Below are 23124 nucleotides of genomic sequence, written 5' to 3' on the forward strand. Positions count from 1 at the left end.
TGGTTTTATTTTGTTTATACTTGTCATTCCCTCTTCCTTATCACCTATCTTATCCCCCATTCCTGCTTCGGGCTTCCAGGATCCTGAGACAATTCTGGGCAAGAAAGAAGAGCCATCCTTATCTGGCCTTATGCCCTCATGGTTCGGGGGAGGCTCCTCAAAGGCTCACAACGATGCCCATGCCCCTTGCAGGCCAGTGAGGCCTGAGTGCCCTTGGAGGGGTCTCCATTTGCTGCAGCCCGGTAGCCTCAAACATGAACTATAGTTGTTCCACCAGAGTTGCTGTGAGCCCCAGAACTCCTGTAGGTTGTCCTACTAAGCCTAGTTGTGCCCTTTGGGACAGCACATGACAAGCTGCTTCCCTCTTCTGGTCTGCTCACCTGGTGTCATGGCTCTCCCTCAGTCATCTCCAGCCTTCTTTCCTCCAACCGTTCTCAGTTTCCGGTTTGCAGACACACCCCGCCTCCTCCCCCGGTCTTGAGTGCCTTTCTTTGGTTACTTGTTAATCCTGCCAGGTGTCACTGAGAGACTACCTTCTCTGGGTGGGCACGTCTTCATAGGGTACTTCAGTTTGTTGATGATCAGCTGTGGTGTTGGGAACTGAACACCAGCCTCCTGCCTTGAGCCAGGACCTGGACCCCGTGAGCTCTTCCCGCCTGGGGCTCCTGTTAACGGCAATGCAATGCAGCTTGCGGCTGCAGCCATTTCTTTCTCTGGCATTTTGCACAAAGTTGGCCTCTGCTGACCTTAGCAACTGAAGTGTTCATTGTCATGACATGAACTGATGGTAGCTGGGTTCTCTCTTCCCACTTCTCCCTGCACATTTGCTTTTTCAAACTCAGTGCAGGACTTTACACTGATCTTTGCTCAGTTTTCTCTGTCTGGTGCCCCTGAGGTCATTTTGAATCCTGATTCTGTCAGCTCAGACATTTATAATATCTTCTCTGTTGCATCTTTGGTAAGCCTTAACTCCCCTGGACTTGAGGTGTTAAATGTATGGGACAGGATTGGGCTGCAGACAGCAAGTGATCCATAGTCTGTGTCCCTTGCCTCAGTTGTCAGCCAGTGTCCACACCCAGCTCCCGGCCCCACAGACACCAGAGGCTTCCAGGTGCCTGGTTTAAATTCACACTTGCCATGTTTCTTTATCTCATATACCTTCCAAAGTGCTTTCACATTTATTATCTGCTTTATCTAAAAGCAGGCATGGCAGTTCAAAGAGGGGCTAGCCCACAGTCCGAGAAGAAGTCAGTGGCAAGGCCGTTTGAACCTGGTACTGACCCCCATTCAGAGCTTGGCGAAGCAGGGTGGTGGTTTTAGGAGCAAGCAGAGGGATTTTTTGGCATCTCTGAATGAGGCAGGAAAGAGAGTCAAGCTGAAACCCCAGAGGTAGCAGAAGGCCTGGCCTGGTCTCTCTAGTCCCCCTAAAGATTCTGCAGCAGACAACAGTTGTGATGTATGTTGGGTTCTGGGCCTAAATTTTCCCAAGAGAAAACTACATAATTTTTAAAGTCCCATCTAACATTTCCAAAAATCTGAATCTAAACCAGGTTTTATCCCCCTCACTCTCCTCTCTATACCAACTAGAAAATGTGGGTGGATTGAGAAAGAACAGAAAAGAAAGATCAAAACTGTGACAACCCTCTGACAACATTTTAACTTGAAAATTGCCTGCAAATGGGTGGCATAATCCTGTGTGGGCAGATGTAAATCAGGTGCACGTCTACTCAGCTCCTTCTCCTTCACATCTCCTAACAAACACCTGGAAAACACAGCCCTGGACTTGACCGTTGGCCTTCGGAAGACTAACTCACTTCAACCTGCCTGATTCCCCAGTTGGGTGAGACCTGCTCCTCCACTGCACTACCAGAGCCTGTGTCATGCTGGTGGCCTCACCTCCTGCTGCCCCTATTGGTGGCACCTGTACACCCCCCTCCCTGCTGACCCAGGCCCAGCATCACCAGCAGGTTCTCATTAAGTGGTTGAGAGGAACAAAAAGTCAGGAGGTGGGACTCCAGTTCTAGTTTGCTCCTTAGGTGCCAGTCCAGAGGCTGATTCTGCAAAATCAATCCCTCTTTCTCCCCCCACCCCCCCGCCACACATACACACACGCTTCCCTGGGCAAGGCAGAGAAGTGTGGATGGTTCTGCACCAAGCCTTTCCTACTGGTGGGAAAATATTCTTCGCTCAGAGGACACTGGGTCATCACACCTGTCACCTGCCTAGCCTTGTGCTGACACCCTGGCCTGGCCTCTCCCTGAGCCCAGCCCCTCTCTAAGCCTGACTAGTGGCAGGGCAGGGGGGCTTGTGGGCAAGCTCTGCTAAGTTGCCCTTTCTCCTCTGGCAAAAGAAAGGGTGGAGCCAGAGCACCTAGGAAGGTGACTCTGCACCCAGGCTCTGTGTTTTGTGTGTCCAGCCTTCTCCTTTAAGGCTGTGAGTCACCTGACATTCTCCCGCCCCACTCCTGGCTCTGCAGCCTGACGGGCTATCCCAACAGTGACAGTTACTGCTAATGATGAGTTACAGTGCAGTGAGGGGTGCCTTAGGACAGAGGAGGGGAGGAGAGCATTCTGATAGAGTGCTCTCCACTTTTCAGAGCGCTTTTTCATTCCCTGAGGGAGTGACTTGCCTCACAGCAGATCTCAGGTCTCCCCAAGTTCCTTCCCCCCTAATGTAACCTTCCCATCAGCAGAGGGGTGTCCCAGCATGCTCAGGAAGCGCTTTGGGAGCTTAGGGGAAGAGTGTTCACCATGGCAGCAGCCCACAGGACTGGCTGGGAGCCTGTGTGACATGACAGGATAGGGGTGCGTTCTAGGCACAGAGTGCCATCCTGACGTGCCTTTATTTAGGCCCTGGGCATCAGGGCAGGCTGCACAGAACCATTCCTACTCCGTAAGCAGTTGGCTTCTGCGAGCCCCCGGGTTCCTGTTTCTCTACCACAGTTGCAAAGAAGGCCCACTTCCAGCTCTGGGTTATCAAGACCCAGCCCAGTAGATCCAGGGGGCAGCCTCTCATTTCCTCTTACTTCCCAGGCTGCCCTTCATCCCTGAGCTGCCTCGATTTGTCTCCAGAGCTTGTCTCCTGGTCAGTATGTGCAAAACTGAGGCTGGCCCACCCCACCCACCAGGAGCCCAAAGTGTTTTATGTAAGTCCTCCCAGAGGAAAGGACCTTAACACAAATGGGGAGGCTTGCAAAGGTAGGGGTCCTGTCTCTTATGGGGCGAGTGATGAGCCAGGACGCGGCCTGAGCCAGGCCTCTGCTCACAGGCTTCCCTGGGGCCCTGGCCGCAACTGCCATGGAGCGAGGCTGGGACCACCACACGGACAGGTTCTGTGATGGAACTCTTGTGCTTGGAACAGGCTTGCATGAGGCATGCGGTCCATCTCCAGCCCTTTGGGAAGAGCAAGGAGAGAGCAGAGGGGCCCTAGGACAGAGCTTTAGGGCTTAGAGCAGCCCTGGTATTGCCCCCGGCAGCTTGGCCCAGGGCAGACACGCGTCTGCAGCCCCAGGGCTGGGCCAGGCCTTATGTCTCACTGCTGCTGCTGCTGTTGAGGTGGGCTCTGTATGTTTGCGTGCATACACGTGTATTCTCTCATAGTCAGGGAATGACACATGCATCTGTTCGTGTCTGTGTATGTGCGCTTACCCATGAGCCTGGCTCACAGTGGGAGCTTGTACAGGGTGTGTGTGGTGATGGGACACTGGGCCCCCTGGGGACCCGAGGAAGCATGATCACGTGGGCCTGGGCTCCAGAGCTGGCCTACGGGCTGGTCCTGCGAGGGTCTAGGGCTCAGTTGTATCCAAAGTGTTTCCTAAGACTCTGTCCCTGTTATTCCCCAACCCAAAGCCTGCACCATGTAGCCCAGCACCCAAAGCTCTGTTCCCAAGAGGCCTCAAAAAAGGATGGAGAGACGATATTTCTTCTTTACCTACCTTTGTGGTTCTCTTAGTGGCCTCTTCCCACCAATTGGTCATGAGGACTGACAGCATCTGTGCTCTTGGCCACCTCAGGCACAAAACAGGCCACTGTTCTGCCCTCAGCCTGCAGCAAGCCCAGACCAAGTGTGTAGGAGAGTGGAGGGAGCTGGCGTGGATGGGGTGGGCTGTGCGGTTGTGTCAGTGGTTCTGACCCTGACTGTCCATGAGAACCCCTGGGGAATTGCTGCTGCCTGGGTCGACCCAGCATCTCTGGGGTAAGGGCTCAGGCGTCGGCGCTCTTTAGAGCGTCCTAGGTCTCTTCTGTGCAGCCAGTTCAGAGGACCTCTGATAGATAACGACAGTGAAATATTGCTAAAATAAACCTGTGTTGGTTTAGGGATACTTACATATACATCTGTCTAGTAGAAGTATTAAGATGTGCAGTGGAACAAAATGAAACCCAGGAAAGTGGTTGTTTCCAGGTGCACGAAGCAGGGTGATAATATGGGGAGGGGTTGGTTGTCATGTTTCGTTTCTTGAGCAGAGTAGTGGGAACATGGTATTATTTCATATTTTTCGGTTTGGTTGAAATAGTTCATCGTTAAGTTAATGGGAAAAAAAATCATGGATTTTTTGGTCAGATAAACCTTGGGTTTTAAGTTCACTTCTGCCATTTACTAGCTGTGTGACTGGGGCAAGTACTTAACCTCTCTGTTCAGGAGAGGTGGTTTAGTCTCTCTGTTGTTTAGTCATCTGTAAAATGGGGCTCCCAGGGCTGCGTGAGGATTACCTGTGAAGTTCTAACATTCCTGCCCGTCTTCACCCTGAGTGTGCCTACGAGACTTCAGACCAAGACTGGCCCTGCGGCTGGGGCACGCTGCTCACTTCCCCTGGGCCTCAGACTTCTCCAGCACAGAAGGGTGGCACCCCCTCCTTAGGCAGGGGGCCCCAGAGACAGCGTTAGAGCAGGAAACACCCGTTCCTTGTACGTTTCTTTGTTTGAGTAGGAGGAGGGATGACTCCAGGGGAAGGCAGTTTAGCCCCCCACCCCACCCCCTCATCATTTCTAGATCCCCTCTCAGCTGAGGGGTGGAGCAGGGCAGTGGGGAGTGAAGGAAACAGCTCTGAGAAGGTAACATAGAAGGAGACCTACAAAGGACATTAGGAAGGTAATGAGGGAGGGAGGAGCCTGGTCCCCACACTGAGGGAATGCCTAGGGCTGGATGGGTCTGTGGCTTCTGGAGGGAGAGCAGCTAGAGAAAGGGCCCCCTCCTTTCACATCCTCTTCTCACAGGAATGCAGGTTTGGGGCTGCACATGGGCATTTGCATTTTGGTGCATCCAGGCAGCCTCTTCCCTAGGAAGATGGGAGCCTGGGAGCCCCATCACAGCCCCAGGCAGGCAGGCTGTCTGCACATATGTGCACACTCTCTCACACCTGCAACACATACCCATATGTGTGTGCCAGGCCTGGTTGTGGAGTAGGGAAAGGAACTCAGACACCATTCTCATTGGACAAGCTTAAAACACAACGTGGCTCATTTTTATTGTATCTCAGAAAAAAAAAACATTCCCTTCAGAAGGAAAGGCAGTTAGATAGGGCCTCTACCTGGGCAGCTCTGAGCTCCCCAGGCTAACCCCTCCTGGCCAGCCCCGACATCCTCCCCTGCGCCCACGCTCTGGCACGGCTCCATTACAACTCGCTGTCCTCGAAGGAGATGTGCATGGCAGCTCATGGCAGCGGGAGAGGGCTGCCTGGGTCTCCCTGGGCCAACTCCTGGTGCCAGGTTAGCAGCAGGGCTGAAACAGAGCCAGCAACCAGGGAGGGAAGATTAAAAGGGTTTCCTCACACTTACATTTTCTCCTGGAAAAAATAGTCAAACGCCACCTCTGAGCACAATAGCTCCTGAATCCTTGGAAAGTCTGGGGAGGGTGGTGTGTGTGTGGCAGGGGGGCCTTTTGGAACCACTCCCCAGCCTCAGGCCAGCCAACCTGCTCTGCCACAGCTGCTCTGCGGAGACAAGGTGGCACTTCTAGGTGCTTCTGGAGTTGGGGACCAGCCCTGGCCAGCCAAGATGCTCTCGTGCTGGGGCTCTGGCCTGATGCAGGGCCTCCCAGCATAAAACGTCCACTTCCTCGGACTCCAAACCCTTCCTTCTGGGCCTCATGCTGCTCCAGCCAGGGCTCCCTCCTCAGTCCAAAGTGGAAACCGGCCATGAGAAGGGTCTCCGGCACATGCACTCTTCTCTCAACATGACTGGTTCCACCAACCAGGAAGAGAAAGATTTCCTTCCCTTAGGAAGGGGCAGACTCAGTGGTTCATCAGGACACTCCTGCTCCATCCTGGGCTTGGGGACCCTCGAGGCCCAGGGACTCTGGGCGCTCTCCCTTGAGCTCCTGTCTGAGGAGCTCCACGTCTGGGAGGCCCATGTCCCGGTGGGACTCACGGGCACTCCCTCCACTCAACAGCCCCAGGGTGTAGCCATTGGGTCGCCGCTCAGGCTGGGGGGCACTGCCGTTGGCCCACACCCCGGGAGGGTGGCCATTGAGGCGGAGGCTGATCTGCTCCGCGTCGCTACTGTGAGCTGCCAGGGCCCGGGCACTGGTGCCACCTGCTTTGAAGGGCTCCCGCTGCCTCAGGATGTGGCTGCGAATGATCTTGCGGAAGGTCTGGCGGAACTCGCGGATGCGGTAGGCATAGATGAAGGGATTCACCACGGAATTGGTGTGGGAGAGGATGATGGTCAGGTACATGAGCCAGGGTGGGGCGTGGCTGCACTTGGGACAGAAGAAGGTGAAGCAGTTGATGATGTGCAGGGGCAGCCAGCAGAGGGCGAAGAGCCCCACAATGATGGCCAGCGACTTGGCAGCGTGGACCTCCTTCTGCAGCGTGGACCGGGCTCGCTCCCCCGGCAGAGGCTGGCTCTCCATCTGCTTCAGCTGTCGCCGGGCTGCCAGGAAGATCCGCAAGTAGACACCCAGCATGAGAAGCAGGGGCACCAGGACACAAGCAAAGAAGTTGTAGTACACCATGTAGTTCATGGGGACCACGTCCTCAAAGAGACAGGCCACCTGGCCCACCCTGCAGCCCTGCGAGTGGTTTCTGCCCTCCTGCTGACTGCAGTTGTTCCAGCCTAGCATGGGAGTCAGGCCGATGGCAAACGATAGCACCCAGCAGACTGCAATGATGCCCTTGGCCCTCGTGCCTGTCACCAAGCCATTGTACCTGGGGAGAGGAGACCAGCGTCAGAGGCCTGGGAAACCAGGGCTGGGAAGGGCCAAGAGTCAGAAACCCAGAGCAGCAACCTGTACCTCATCCACTGGCTGTGAGGTCTTGGACCAGTCACTTCCTGCCTCCTAGCCTCAGTATCCTCTTCTGTTCAGAGGAGGGCCAAGCCTGGCCTTTTCTCACAGGAGGTAACAGGAGAGCAGGCACCCTGGAAAGGGAGACCACTGCACGGACGTCCAGATGATTTTTGAATAGTATTACGAGTAGTCCTGGGACTTAATTAGTTTGGTTTGAAGGAATTAATAAGTGATTCTGGGGGGGTGAGGAGGGGAGAAGTTATAACCTCCATGTTGATCTCAGTCGATGCTACAGTGGGTGTCCCTTTATTTAGAGTGGGAACGGGTCAGGAGGGTACTCGCTGGCTGGGAACCAAACCAGCCAGATCAAACCTGTAGGTGGTTCACATCTCTTGTGCTTATGCTCTTCCTTCCCCACTTGACTTAGGGTCTCCAGAAGCCCCTAAGGAGAGGTGGTACAGGTGGGAAAAGGAGGGGTGGAGGTCCCGGGCCAAATGAGATACCCCCTCTCTCTTCCAAATTCACCCACAGCCCTCTGGAGAGAGATGAGATCAGTATGTCTTAACATTTATATAAGCCTTAACATTCAAGAGGTAAGAGTTGCATGAGATTCAAAGGTCCAGAGAGGAGAGGTAGTCTGCGCAAATCACTCAGAACTCTAGAGCACCAGACTCAGTTCCAGACTCGGGGAGTGGCCTGATCTGCTGGCTCAGAAGCTGACCTCAGGCCAACAAAAAAGGGTGGTATCGATTTTATTAAAAGAAAGGGCAATCAAAAAGTCATCTCCCTGACTGAGGAAGGTGACCTCAGTTATCTCTGAGGGATGACTTTGCATTTAACGGTTTTGATTCTGGCAACACCAGACTGCCTTCCTCTGTACCTAGTAAACCCTACCCATCCTTTCTAAGTTCAGGTTAGATAGATCTCAGAGAAGTTTACTACCCAAGCTCAACTAATCCCTACCCAATCTGGGCTCCCAAGGCTGGGGGCCCCTTGGGTCCCTATATCCATCACTGCATTACCATCACTGAGACAGGACATAGTAGGTGTCAAGGAAAAACATGCTTAATTCTGGAGCTGGAAGTATCCATAGAAACTAGTCCATGGGGTAGCAAACACAGGGGCCTAGAGGTTACAAATGTGTGAGGCAGGCAGGCTGGTGGGTATTTACCCTATGTGCAGGAGGCAGCTGATACCACTCAGCCACCCCCTCCCCCACCCCCACCATGCAAACTTGCCCAGTGCTGCCAGATCTCAGGAGGGTCTGGGAGCTGATTTTTCTGGGTAAAACCTCCCATGGTTTAAATTTTGTCAACTGATTCAAATTAAGGGAAAAAAAACCACAGTGGCCTCTGACCTCTAGTCTATTCCAACCCTCTCGTTTTATAGGTAGAGAAACTGAGGCCCAAGGAGAGGAATGGACTTGCCTGGACATTCCAGGAATCCAGAGGCAACTCAGGCCAAGGTAACTTCCTCATTTCTGAACCCAAACAGTAACCTAGTAGGACCGTTCTCCAGAGCTCTGCAGCCCCATTCACTGGGGGCTTGGGTGCCTGCAGCAGGAAGAGGGTCATGGACTTGCCCATTTCTGTCAAGCCACAGAGAGCCTATACTGCCCTATCTCCTGTTCTGGAGCTTCAAACGTGAGGTCACAGGTTTTTTTTTTTTCCATTTATTACTTATATAGCACTTGCTCTGTGCCAGGCACTGTTTTTAGTACTCTACAAATAGTAATTTATATGATCTGATTGAATAAGAGGCTATTTTAATTTTTTAAATATTTATTTATGTATTTGGCTGCACTGGGTCTTAGTTGCGGCATGTGGCATCTTCATCGTGGCACGCGGGCTCTTAGTTGTGGCATGTGGGATCTCGTTCCCTGACCAGGGATCGAACCTGGGCCCCCTGCATTGTGAGCTCGGAGTCTTAACCGCTGGGCACCAGGGAAGTCCCAGGAGGCTATTTTAATGTTGATATTTTTCTGAAGAAAAGCATATTCCCTCTGGGTTCTAGCGATGGTGCATTCTTGTTTAGCCATGTTGTCACTGCCTCTCTGAGCCTCAGTTTCCCTATCTGTAAAATGGGACTAAGAATCTGGGGCTTGTGAGCACTGTCCCATGAGGGCAGATTGTAGAATTGTTGGGTGAAAATTATAGGGAGATGGATTGTGGCTCAGGGTAAATGAGCTATTCATAGGAGAAATGGACTGCCTCAGGCAGTGGTGAAGCTCCTGTCATTTGAGGCAGTCAGGCAGAAGCAAGCAGTAATAGGGATGGTGTAGAAGATCCTGGAGGCCACCTGCTTTGGGGATTTTCAAATTGTTTTCCAGCAGCAACCCTTCTCACCTGCATTCCCAGGCAATCACAGAATTGGAGCTGCCGAGGAAGAGAGGAGGCTTAATAATATTCACTGAATGAATGAACTGGGGGGGAAGCCAGGGCCCAGCCTGAAGGCTTCTGGGGACACGGTTTGAAAATTCCTGTTTTGTCCACTTGTCTACATTTAGATGAGGAAACCTAGGAGAGGAAGTCTGCCACTGCATTCTGAAAAGAAAGCTCCTCCTGTCCTGGGGACAGACACAGAAACACATTGATAGCACTTGTCTCTGTATGCAAAGGATGTCTGGAAGGATTCCCAACACTGCCTTCCAGGAAGGGAGCTGAGGTGGGGCAAGGGGGACAATTCTTTACCATTTATGCTTTTGTTCTTTTTTGATGTTGTAATACATGCAGGTATTATTTATTTTAAAAAGATACCAAACAGATTAATTTTGTTATTCGAAAGAAAGCCTCTTAGGCTGAGAGCCCTGGACCCAGGCTCCCAGGGGACTGGATCAACATTAGGGCCCAGATGGAACCATGGCCAAGCCACAGCCTGGCCCAGCAGCATCTCCCATCCCCTGAGCTGTGTCTGTGACTAAGGCAGTCACATCTTGCCCTCCTGGGCCTCAGACATAGACTGCCTGCCTGGTGGAGGGGGTGCCAAGGCCATCCAGGGTCATGCTCTGCTGTTCTGGGGAGCCCAGAAGTGTCATAGGAAGCCGGTGCCAGAACCACAGCCCCCGCGTTTAGAGGTGTTTCTGCATCCCTGTGTCCTCCAGCTCACAGGCTGCCCCTTCCTGGGGGCTCCCCATTACTTACATTGGGGGCTTACCCTATGAGCCAATAGTACCCCCCACAATTCAGGTCAGGGCTTCCTGTGCATTTGCCCTTCAGTCAGGAGAAGGCGGAGCTTTCCTAAGTTGTCCAAAGGAGCCACTGACCTACAGCTAAAACCCAAACTCCCTCCCAAGCATGGGAAGGCCTGAGCCAGCCTCACAGCCTCCCTGTAGGCTTGTTCTCCTCTTTGTCAGTCACCTCTCCCTGGCCCAGAGCCCACATGCTTATTCCTTCCCTGTGGCCTTTGTCCAGGCTTGGCCCCCTTCTGTTACCCCTTCCCCCACACACGCCAATGCCCATTCCAACGCATCCCCAGCAACCCATGGCGTCATCTCCTGCAGGGAGTCCTCTCTCCCAATCCTGCCCCCTTAGAAGCCAGGGTACTCAGGTTTTGTTCCCTGGGGCAGTTCACCACACAGGACTCTGCTGCCCCATAAGAAAGCCTGTTTCCCGAAGGGAGAGAGCAGTCAGAAGGGGCTAAAGTGAGAGATGGGAGACAAGGGGTGTGGAATTCCCCTGGGAAAAGAAAGCCTTTGTCACCCTGGGAATTCTGTCCTCTGGGGACATGGAGAGCTCCCATCCCTGCCTCTGTCCAGGCCCTGCCCTAGCCCAGTAGGGTCCGTGCACTTGGGAAGGAGCACATAAGATTTTTCTGAAACTGAATTCTTTTAAAAAAAAAAGAAAAAAATTAATGGTGAACGGTGCAGGCCTGGAGCTAGGCATCCAGAGCATCGGTCAGAGGCTGGACTTCAGGTTAGCCAAATGGACTTACTGAGTGGATCAGGAAACAGCACACAGGAGAGACTGGATTCCAGCTGGAAGGGGACAGAGGAAGGGGGGCAGGAATGGGCACCCTGAGCCAGGCAGCAGTCCCAGAGCTGCCCCGGGTTACCATCTGCCTCCATCTAGTCCCCACTCATGCCCAGCTTGCTCTCAGGAGCCCCACACGGACAACTTTACACACCTCGTTCTCCCAGCCCTCGCCAGCCCAGTACCCTTGAGGAAGAGGAAAGTGGAGGGACCCAAGGGGACCTGGAGCAGGGTGAAGGGCCCTGGAGTCCCCGCGTCCGGAGACACTTTTCCTTCTCTGGCTCTGGCCTCCCCACGAGTAACAGGAGGGTCATAACATCCGCCCGGCCACAATGCCGGCCGAGAAGATCAAAGGAGACGCTGAGCCAACATCCTCTGGCAAACGTGGAGCTCTCTGCCCCAAGGGGGGTTGAGCATCATCACCACCGTCATCCCATTGGCTCCCTGACCCAAGACAGCCAGGCTGACCCTTCTAAGCCCTATCAAGTGGAGCTCAAATGGCCAAGGTCTGGGTGGAACTAGGTCCTGCTCTGGAAGACTGTGGGAGTTGGGCAGGCAGATGGGGTTGGGGTGGGGGGGGCCAGGTCCATGGCTCTGAACCTCCAGCAGCTTCAGAAAGACCTGAATCTCCATCCACCCCACCCTGCCATCCTTTCTCAGGGACCCATCACTCCAGTCCACTCACTGGGCCCTCAGAACACCTTTGTGAGCTCAGAGGGGTAGAGACCTGGCCCCTTTTATAGATGAAAAATGGGCCCAGAGAGAGGCAGCTGACTTTCCACAGTCACACAGCATGTCCCATCCTCTTGCATCAGGGAGGATGGGACTTTTGACTCTTGAAAAACAGACAAGAAAAAGAAGCCAAGGAAGGCCCTTTAGATTGAGACCAGCAGCTCTGATCTCTCCCTCAAATCCACTGCTCCTTGAATCAGGGAAGAAATTGAGAACGACACCTCTGCTCCCCACTGAACATTCCGCCAGGGCCGGCCCGGCCCAGCCCACACTGGCCTGGCCCCGAAGCGGACACCAATCAATCAGCCTGGGAGCCCTAAGGCCTCTGTGTCCTGGTCGAGCCTGGACTCTGGCTCTGCCCGTTTAGGCTGGTCCTCTATTAGGACCAGCCAGAGTCCCCTTTTCTTTTGACAAGGGTCCTAGGCTGTCCCGAGACAAAGTATTCTGGGAGGGCCACACGGGGCCCAGGCTCCTTCCTTCATTTAAGCAGCATGATGAGGGTGTCTGTCTGCTTTTCCCTTACAGCCCAGGTGGCCCAGGTTCTGGGAGACAGGGGCCACCCTATGACCAGCTCCCAAAAGACTGAAGTCACCGAAGGTGGCAGTCATGTTTCTTCCCAGGCCCAGTCCTGACTGTGCTACCAACTCATTGCGTAGCCCTGGGGGCTGACTCCCTTCTCCAAGCCTCATTTTTCCATCCATAAGATGGGAGGAAATGACCTCTAAGGGTGCCCCTGGGTTTGACACTCTATATTTCCATTTGCTCATTGAGCCTGTTCCCTGTCCTGGCTGGGGCACCCTCAGCCCAGCATGGGGCTGGTGGGACTACTCTGGTTCAGAGAATTTGCCACTGGATGGGGGCACACCATCCTCTGAGACCTCCCTCAGGGCCTGCAGCCATCTAGGCTGTGGAACCCAGCTCCAGGGTGGAGGGGCGAGGAGGTGGGGCAGAAGGCCCCCAGGCCGGCCCCCAGATGGGGAGGGACACACTTCCTAGCCCTGTCCATGGGTTGGTGGTGGTAGGTGGAGGCTGTCTTTAAGTGAACTCAGCCTCAGGGAAAGTCTTTGTTTACACAATACATGGCTGAAGTCATTTCACAAAAGTTTCACCATAAAAACCCCCATCCACCAGCCAGCTCCCGTCCCCCATGAACACTTGGTGACTGAGCAGCACAGAATTTGCATAGAGGTCCAAGTGACTCACGAAGGCATTTGACCAAGTCACTTCCCCTCTGGGTCATTTTCCCAATGTGCAAGCTGCAGGGCGGCCTGGAGGAGCTGGAGGAAGGCAGGCGGGTAGGTGGGCGGGCTTCTAGCTCTCAGGTCCTGTCGTTTCCGTGGTGCCCACCCTGCCCCACTGTCATGCTGTGTGAAGAACGACCCAGATGCACCCACCCAGGCCTGGGCTGCACACATCTGCCAACAGCCAAAACACGGCAGCCTCACCCATGTAGCCCAGGGGAGCCTGGGAAGGACCAGCCTGCCCTGTGCCCACAGGGATCAGCTGGTGTGGCACAAGTGCTGGCCATGTGCCAAGCTCTGGGCAGCCCCAGACTGAGCCCCATGGCCCTGTCCTCAGCTCAACACAACCCAGACCAAGTCCTGACCCCAAGTTCACCCTGACCCCTGGTTCACCCTGATCCTGGCACAGACCAGACCCTGACACAGGGAGCTTTTTCACAGATGTGGCCCCCAGCATGAGGTGTACCAGGGAAGAGAACGTGGCTCACCGGAGTGGGATGCGGATGGCGATGTAGCGGTCAATGGCGATGGCCAGGAGGCTGAAGATGGAACTCTGCGTGAGGACTAGCACGAAGCAGGCGAAGAAGAGGCAGCTGTGGCAGGCGGCACAGAACCCCGTGCTGATGGTTATGGCAAAAGGGATGGCAAGGACCCCTACGGCGATGTCGGCTGCCGCCAGGGATACTACAAAGTAGTTGGTGACGTTCTGCAGATTGCTGTTCAGCCACACAGCCCAGCACACCAGCACATTGCCCAGGATGGCCAGCACGGCAATGGCCAGCTCCACCGTGATGTACACCGAGGAGCCCATGTTGGGCACAGCTGCAGATGGGCAGGGTCAGCAAGGACGCAGGCCAGGCCAGCTCACGGTCCATAGCTGCAGCACAGCTGGCCTGCCCAGGCCCTGAGCCCCTTCACAGGAGCCAGGAGCGTCCCTGCTGTTGGGGGGGGCCCCCCAAGGGCTTTTCACAGCCAACTCCAAGTCTTCAGAAACCAGGCCCTCTCCAGGGGCTCTGGCGGCATCTTGGCTCAGCTTAGCGTCAGAGTTACTGTGGTACCTGCCAAGGGAGAAGCCGCGTGAGGAGGTGGACCACTGGCAGGGGCACAGCTGAAGATTCCCAGGGGCAGCCCTCAGCCCCGGCTCCCCATCACCCTCCCCACAGGCCGGGCATCAGCCTGAGGACGACCTACCGTGCCCTGCCTCTCCCACCTGAAACAGAGGGCCAGGGATCAACCCCAGTCCGTTTTTCTTCCAGGGGAGCCGAGAACTTTCAGAGTTGAGTCACTTGTGTTGGCCCCCAGGCTCAGCTTCTCAAGCCTTCTGTGGCAGCTCTGCCAGTTTCCTGGATCCCTGAGCTCACCACTACCCTACGACCCTCCCTCCTGGAAAGGCCTCCTTAACCCCTGGATCTCCCAGGGCCACCCACCTTTTCTCTCAGCCAGCTTCAGTCTGCTCCATCCCCCTGAGAGCGCTCCCCGGGGACTACCAGCACCTACCTATGCTGCCCAAATAAGGAACAGGCCCAGAGACCCCAGAGCTCATATCTGGGAGGATCTGGTGGCCCTCTGGTCCTGTCTCCCACTGCTGGCAGGTAAGCCTTCTTGCCCTCACTGGTGGTGCTGCACAGGGTGTTGGAGCAGGCACAAAGGGAGCCCGCCCCTCAGCAGCCCCCGCCAGCTGACTGCACATCTAGGAGGGGCGGCTGCCTCGCCTCCCCCCTCACTCCCTCCTCCCACACCTGCTCCCCAGCCTGCTTCTCTGCCTGGCTGGTGCGCTCAGCCAGGCTTGCCTGGGGACTGCGGGCAACAATGTTTCTCCTTTTTGGGCCTCAGTTTCCCCACTGATACAGTGGGGAGGTTGGACCCCAGTAGCCTCTGGGGGCCATTTCAGCTCTCACCCATGATTCTATGAGAAGGGAGTGAACACATTTGAAAGGGCTCCCCCAGTCAAAATGTCATAGAAATGTAAAGAATTAGTGACACCCAGTAGAAGCAGAAGTCTTAGTCTCTCTAGCCCAAACCCCCAGGGATCCCCCTTGAGCTTGTGAAACAGTCTCCATCGCCCCTGCCAGTCCAGGGGCCTCTCCCCATCACCTCTACCTCCCCCTTGTCACACTCACTTGTGCTGCCCAGCAGTGTCCTCCATGCCAAATCCACCCCCTCCTGCAGTCCTGGGCTTTCATGGTCCAGGTGCACATGGAGAGTGGCTGCCGCCTGCCTGGGAACAAAAAGCCTGAAGCTGCCTTTCAGGCTCACATGTGGGCTCGGGGTTGCATTCCCCCTCTCTCTTCCAGGATACGAGGGATCAAGAGGACTGGCAACCTTGGGAGAAGTTTGCTTATTGTCCCTGCCTGTATTCCAAGGGCCAGGCTCCCCCAACCCTGTCCAGGAGGTGATTTAGAGCTGTAATAGATGACCCCAAGTTTCCTTCTAACTCCAATCTACCTCAGGTGGCAGGAGCTGGGTGGGCACGGAGAGGTACAACAGAGAGGCGTCCCCCATGCCCACTGGGAGGCTTGGAGGGGAGTGCCCAGCCCCAGGAAGCCAGAGAGAGAAGAGGAGGCCGAGCTCCTGAGAACCCAAGGGGTTCCTGCAGCCCACGGCTTCTCCCAGGCCTGGCAGGAGCCTGCCTCCAAGGGGCCATGGACAAGTCTCACTGAGCCCCTGCTGTGCACAGGGCATCTGCCAGCCAGCTACTTACAAAGCATGTCACTGGCGGAGGTAGGGCAGACCAAGTCTCCTGGTGCCAACTCTGGCCACACAGTGTCCCTTGGTGCTCCCGGCCTGCAGCCCAGAGTAGCATTCACCAGGGGCACCCTGACTGCAGAGGCTATGTGTCCAGTGTCTCGTCCTCGTTCTGCAGGAGTGAAGTGACAGCCCCCAGAGCTGCCTCCCATCTGGGGGCCTCCCAGGTTCAGCACCACCAGCAGCGGGCCACTGTCCAGTCAGGCCCAGCAAGCCCCAGGGACCCTGCCTCTTACCACCAGTGAGCCATCCATCCACCTTCCTGGCCTCCTGACAACCCCCTGCCATCCTTCTTACCCTGGCCTCAGCCTCTCCTGGGGAATCTGCATTGACAGAGACATAGCCTCTGCCAGTCCAACCAGCCCAGGCTAGAAACCTGACTTGGCCCTAGGCCATCATCCAGATTCAGAGGGTTCTTCCCAGGGTCAGATAAGGTGGGGCCACCAGTGATCCACCTGATCCAGACAAGTACCACGTTTTTGTGGAGCTGAACATGGGCTGTCTGGCCCCACTGCCTGGAGCCCTACTGATGGGGTCACATCATTAGCATCTGCCCTGGATGTTGGGCTGACTCCATGTGGGCTGGGATGCCCAGCATAGAAGGGTGTTTGGGGACCCTAACCCAAGCCCTCTGTTTGGTGAGGTTCTCCTGGCAGACTCGGGACCCCTAAATCCTTGGGGCTTCCCCATCACCTTCTGTACTGTGGGCTCTCAGGCCTCACAGCACCTGGTACCAGCACCCTTCCTGACTAAGCTGAAGGCACCTTCCTACTGTCCAGCAAGCCTTGGGTACCTTCCCAGTCTCACTGGATACAACAGACCCTCCAGCCCAGGTCAGCCCTGCAAGGAGCCAGACACACCCCTGCCAGCTGGGTCTGGAAGGCTGCCTCCCTGCACACTGGGCTCCCCATCAGCCTTCTACAGCTTTCCTGCAGGCCCTCCAGCAGCTGCCAGCACATCCCGGGTTGAAGCTTGCCTGGCCACACAGGCAACCTGGTTATTTGCCAGACTAGAATCTCCCAGCCCCAAGCAGAGCACATCAGTGGAGCCCAGGGCACCGTGGGGTCAGCAGGGCACGGAGGTAGCTGGGAGGAGGTTGGAGCTTCCCAGCTGTCAGACCGCAAGTCAGCCCAGGGTTGGGGGTGCCCTAACTTGGGGCCTTTGCCAGAGTTTTGTAGTAAAATGCTCCCATGATGGCCTGTTTTAAGGTACTAATGAGTCACTGACAGGAACTGGGAATCAACGTACACAGCTGGGGAAAACCAGGCTCCAGCCACCACTGAGCCACCAAGCCCTGTGCTCTCCCAGGGCCCACCTGCCTGGACACCACTCCAGACCCTCTACAATAGTTGTACGGCCTGCTTGGGAGCTCAGGAAATGAGGGTGCAGAGGCCTGTGGGTCATCTGTGTTCTCACTGGCTGGCCCCATGAACTTCACTCTACAGATGAGGAAGCTAAGGCTCAAAGAGGCTAATGCCCTCCCAGCTTTACCATGAGCATAAAAGGGTGGAACAGAGCTGGGGGAATGCCCATGAAAAACAGCAGCAGCAAGATTTCCTAGGGCCTCCTGGCCCCTCTCTGCTTTCCTCCCTTCAGAGGCCTCCTAGAGCAAGAGTGACAGGAAGGTTGGAGGCCCAGGGGGAGGGGGCTGGGGGCGGGGCCAGGATCTGGCAATTTCCTGTTCTTCTCTGGTGGCTCTAATTAATCCTTGAGTCATCTGTTGCTAGCCAAGAGGGGAAATGAAATATTAATGATGTAATATTTCCTTGTGATTGTCTCTTACTGGGGACAGGGCAGAGGGCAGAAGCCATCCCATACAGATCAGAGTTACATGCTGGGGAAGGTGCATGATAAGCCTCAAAAGGACAACCCCACAGGATTCCCCAGCAGTTAGACTCAAAACTGCTGCTGCTTCCCGCCTTTCTCCTTACCCTCACCAGTCTGGCCACTTTAATTAAAACTCCATTTAATCAAACCCGCACATTTCCTGGCTCCTTGTACATCAGACTAACAAGGCTTTCTGTACACATGCCCACATGGTGGCTGTACCCCCCAGAGCCCGGTGGATAGAAGTGCCCGCCAACTTCCAGGCAGGACCCTGCACACCAGCTCCTGAGTGCAGCTAAGGGCAATGTACCAAGGCCAGCCTAGCGCCTTGGGCCTGTTGCAGCCACACTGGGCCTGTTCCTGGGCTCCAGAATCCCAGCCTGAGAATCCTCCACTACTTTCTCACAGCAGATGTTTCCAAGTACCTACTCTGTGCTAGGCAGCATCCCAGCTGCTACAGCACAGGGAGCTTTGTGCCACCTGCTGCTGAGCCTGAGCCCACAGTGGGGGGGGGGCCGTAAGGCAGAGTTGTCCCAGGAGACTGTCCTGAGCTGGCTACTACCTAGGTGTGCAGGTCACTCCCCACTTCCAAGACCTCAGTTCCCACTAAGATGAGCCTGCAAACCACAATTTCAAAGCACAGGAGGAAAATTAAGGGTAAGAAAGATAAGCAACAGCAGCCAAAATACAGAGATTAATTCATTCCAGAGATGAAGATAATATAGTAATCTAATAATTTTCAAAGACATTTAGGACGTTCAAAGAGATAAAGGAGTAGTATCCATAAACAAGAATGAGAATCATTGGCAGAACCAAAACAAGAACAGGCAAATATGAACGAGAAATAATATAAAAATCCTGGAAATGAAAAACAGAAGGATTGAGGAGAACACAATTGATGTGTTGTCACGTGCATACAGTTTGAGGAGACAGTTGGGGATCTGAAGACCGCACTGTGGAATTCTCACCCAAACCTCAGAGCAGGTAGTTGAAAGAAATGGAAGGTAGACTGAGCAGCAGCACCTCAGTGGGAGAGTGGGGAGGTCAACAAGCAAAGGAGAAATAGCTGCACAGGCAGCTCAGCTCTGCCCCAACCACAAGCCCTCCAGTGGCCTTTAGAGTGGCCCAGGCCTGGGCACAAGACTTCCAAACCCCAGGACCCTGGGACCGGCCAGGCCCCTCTCCAAACCCATCAATGAGAGCAGGGCCATCTCCAGTGTTGCCTGGAGGTGAGCATCCTCTGTGTCATGGCACCTCTTCCCTCCCTCTCTCCCTCCCTGCAGGGTTGCTAGCAGCTCCAACTTCAGGAACCTTGTGAGGGCTGGGCCCCAGGTACCCTGGCAGGCACCAGTGGTGTCCCTTCCCCCGGCCCCTGGGGTGTGCAGCTGCTGCTTTCAGAGCCTGGGGGCAGGATGTGGGCAGGCCTGGGGCTGAGAGCCTGCTCCCTGCACTGAGCCCAGCCCCCAGAGCAGCCTCCACATCAGCAACGCCTGGAGCTGCAGGGCCTTTCTCCCTGCTGGGGGCCCAGAATCCCCCTTCCACCCCCTTGTGTCCAGGCCAGATGCCAGAGAGGCCACAGGCCCTGCCTCTTCCCAGCCTGACATGGCCACTCACCCCCATGGGCTGCCTCACCTGACTCCCCGTTCCAAGGGGCCACTCCACACGCGAAGTGCTACGTGCCCACCCTGTGTTGCAAGGAACCCAGATGGGGTCCCACTCCTGCTCCATCCCACACTCCCTGAGACCCTGAGCAAGAGTCTTCCCCTCTGCACTGTGGCCCCTCTGGTACAGCAGGCCACAGTGAGACAACCTCCTCACCCACATGGCTCAGCACCCACACCTCTCAAGTGAATCTTCTACTGGCATGACGACAGGCACTACCATGCCTGAAGAGGTCAAGATGGGTGGGGGGGGGCTTTCTAAATGGCCCTGAGAACATAGACCCTAGTGGGCCTGGGGTGGGACCCTGACAGAAGGCTGGCCTGCTGAAGGGGCAGTGCCAGGTGCACAGCCTCAGGAGCTCTCAGAGGGTGGGTATGCTGAGGATGGGAGGCAGGCAGACCCACTTCTGGGGTCCCTGGGATGAAGATGTGATGATGCAGCCCTGGAGGCTGAAAGGAGAGAGCAAGAGGGTCAGCCAGACCAACTCCAGCACAGCCCTGCCACTGCTCCCTGGTCACTCAGTGGCCTCTGGTACCCGGCTTAAGGTTTGCAGAGGCCACTGAGGGGCCAGAGGTGAATGCTCTGTGACAGATGGGCAGACACATACCAGCCCTGGGGGCCTCTGGGCAGAAACCACTACCCTGATAGCAGGGAGGCACCAGAGTGGCACTGACTGCCTCTCCATGGCGCACCAAGGCAGCCTTTCTTCCAGGTGACAGCTGGGCTGACGCGAGCAGCAACAGAGGTGGGAACCGCAGAAAGACCCTGCCCAGCAACTTCTGAAACAAGCTTGTCCTATGGAAGGGGTTGTGGGCCAGAGGAGTCTAGAAGGGCTCTCAGAGGAGGGGGCATTCATGCTGGATTTGAAGGGTCAGGGAAGAGAGGAAAGGAGATTCCAGGCAAAGGCAACAGTCTGTGCAAGGCCCAGAGGCATGCCAGAGAAGGCCTGCGGGGGTCCTGGAAAGCTGAAGCCTCCTGCCTTCCCTCCTCCATCTCCCCCATCCACCATTCTGCTCCCCCAGCTAGAGTGAGGGCAGCTGAGCTTCTCCAGTCCCCATCAGGAGTCAGGATCCCATGGCTTCCACACTCTAGGGGCCCCTTGCATGATTCTGTGGGCAAGGGCTGGGGGACCTCGGCCACTAAACTGCTCCTTCCCACCACCCAGAGCTCCCAGCCCTGTCCAGGAGGTGAGCAGTCTCTTGGGAGGGCTCCCTGCATCCCAGCTCTGAACTCCTGCCATTCCTCACTTCCCTTCCCCCATCTGGGCCCAGCACAGACTTCCAGGGGCCCACCCTTAGCACCGCACTCCCACTGCTCCCTTCAGCCTCCAGACCATGGGGCAAACCCTCCCTTCTGTGGCCGCCAACATTTCCCAGGCCCAGATCCTTCCCTAGGGGCCGGAGCTCATCCTTTTGTCAACTTAGCACCTGACACCAGTGATCTCCTCAGGGTCCCCTGACACACACACCAAAACAACTTCTCAGCCCATCCTTCAAGCCCTTGCCTTCCCTCAGGCTGTGCTCGCCCTGGCTCTCATGTATACACATCTTTCAGCAGACAGGACTGACCCCCACAAGACACTTGGGGTGGCAGTTCCAGCTCACTCAGAGTCAGGTGGCTCAGGAGTCAGGCAGGTTAAATGGGAGCAGGAGTTGCTGAGGGATTTCAGGTCACTGCTGAGGGCCACCAGGCGCTGTGGTCCTACACAGCAGACCTAGAGGCCCTACATTTTGCAGGGTGTGATGCCAGGTGCTTGCTCCCAATCCAACTCCAGTCCACATGTCCCTCGGCCAACAGCGATCTCTTGTGGTGTCCCCCCCAACCCCATAAGGCTAACAGCCTCCCTCCCAGGTTCCCAAGCTCAAGCACAGATCCCAATCTGTCCCCCACAATCAATGCCTGTCTCTCATTTACTCTCCACCACAACCCTCGGTAAGCATTGCTTGCACCATCATGCTTATTTTACAGATGAGAAGGCAGGTTTGCTGGGGCAGTGACCAGGGCTGCTCAGCAAGTGAATCAAGACTAGAACCCAGGTTTGGGCATGGAAGTCTCTGGTCCGTTGGGTTGCCTCTGAAGCCAGCCATTGCCCTCTTAGGCTGTGGATCCCTGGGGGCAGGACCAGTGTGTGGTCAGAGACCTGCACTTCCCAGGCCAGTGTGAGGAAGGCAACACACATGTCCACCAAAACCCACCTGGCCCAAAGCCTGTCTCCTGCCAGCCATGTCTGGGCTGCCCTCAGCCTCCCTGAGGCGGTGAACAGAGAAGCCAGCTTAGCCCAGAATCTGGTCTGCAATGAGGGGATAGGGAGGGAGGGGCAGTGGCCCAAGAGACACCAGGACCTGGGAGAGCCAGGGAAACCCTAAAGGGCAAGGGTAGAGCAAGGAGGTGTGGACAAGCCTCAGCGAGGAGCTCCCGCCATGAACCAGAACCTGGGAGGGGGCCTGGCCCATAGGGCAGAACCTTTCCAGCCCATCCAAGGCATCTAGCACCAGACCCCGCAGGACTAAGGAGGCAGCCCCTGATGCCACACAGCCTCCCTAGCCCACTGTGCTCCCAAGAACTCTCCATCATGGGCCCCAGGGCCAGGACATGCAGGCGCAGCCCTAGCGGCATAGAGGTGACATGGATTGTCTTCTGAGGGTGCAGAGGCTGGGAGTCTATGCAAGCTGGATAGCAGAGGCCAAGGAGAGGGCAGCCTGAGCTCCAGGTGGGAAAGGAGCACAGGCCTGTGGGTGGAAGCGGGCCTAGGTGCCGCCTGAGATGGGGAGGGAGAACCGGCACAAGGGGCCGCCCTAGTCCTCCCCCAGGGGTCAGCTCCAGTCCAGAGAAAAGGGGGTGGGGACTTCTCTCTTCTCTTTTCTCCCCTGCGGAGCCCTCGGCCTCCGCCTTCCTCCCATTGTACAGTCGGGGAAATTGAAGTCTAAAGCGCGGTGGCCGCGCCCGCAACGCAGACATCTCTGCTCCGCTGGCCCCGGCCCCTCCTTGATCCCCTGGGCATCCCGCGCCAAGTCCCTCGAGCGCCGCCACCATTCCCGCAATTCCTACGTCGGCTCAGGGCAGCCCGGCGGACGGCCAGGACAGTCCGAGGCGCGCCCCCAACCCCGGCCTCTCCTGGGACCCCTAAGTCCGGTTCCCGCCACCAATGCCCACTGGACGCGCCCGCGCTCGGCCGGCGTTCGACTCTCCCCTTCTCGCTGCGCCCCAGGCGCTCGGACGCCGTCTGCTCACCCAGCCTCCCGGGAACACCTGGACGTTCGGCAGCTCCACCTGTGGAAGTTCTCGTCTGCGGGGTCCGGCCTGCCCTGCTCAGGCCGGCCTCTGTGCCTCGAGCCCAGCCAGGCCAGGGCGCGCCCCGAGGGCTCATAGAGTACCCGGGCGGCCCGTGGCCCAGAACGCACCGGCGAGGTTCCCGCCCCTGCCGCTGGGGCCGCGCTCTCTCGTCCCTTCCCCGCCCCGCTTACCCTGCGCACCTTCCGGTCCATTTCAGGGTGGCCCAGAGGGTCTGCGCACCGTCCCCCGACCGGGCTTAGGGCGACAGCCGCGCTCGAGCCGCCCCTGCACCCGCTATTCCCGCCGCCGCCGCGGGCAGGGCTCGGACCCCGGCCCACGAACTCGCTCTCAGGTCGGCGGGAAGAGACGGAGCGGCGGGGCACCTGAGGAGGGGACCCGCGCCTCCCGCCCTCCCAGTCCAGCAGCCTCCGACGGCCCCACCCTGCCCGGCC

The 23124-nt window shown here is 56.4% G+C and overlaps 1 protein-coding gene across 4 annotated transcripts in view; it reads right to left on the reverse strand.

Moving 5' to 3' along the window:
- Positions 1-5444: 5444 nt before the first annotated feature.
- ADORA2A (adenosine A2a receptor) overlaps positions 5445-23124 on the reverse strand; it is a 17862-nt gene continuing 182 nt past the window's right edge. The window contains exons 2-4 of one of the 4 annotated variants that reach the window (XM_024763888.1): positions 15286-15383; positions 13654-14223; positions 5445-7144 (exon numbers count right to left, since the gene is read on the reverse strand). In XM_024763888.1, the coding sequence (XP_024619656.1) occupies positions 6241-7144; positions 13654-13976 (1227 nt within the window). In that variant the 5' untranslated portion in view covers positions 13977-14223; positions 15286-15383 and the 3' untranslated portion in view covers positions 5445-6240. Of the gene's footprint in view, positions 7145-13653; positions 14224-15285; positions 17543-22630; positions 22809-23124 lie in introns of those variants that run through there. The other 3 variants (XM_024763886.1, XM_024763889.1, XM_024763887.1) reach the window with 3 other exon arrangements.

Source organism: Neophocaena asiaeorientalis, unplaced genomic scaffold (genome assembly GCF_003031525.2).
Source record: "Neophocaena asiaeorientalis asiaeorientalis breed wild unplaced genomic scaffold, Neophocaena_asiaeorientalis_V1.1 scaffold110, whole genome shotgun sequence".
Classification (NCBI taxonomy): domain Eukaryota; kingdom Metazoa; phylum Chordata; class Mammalia; order Artiodactyla; family Phocoenidae; genus Neophocaena; species Neophocaena asiaeorientalis.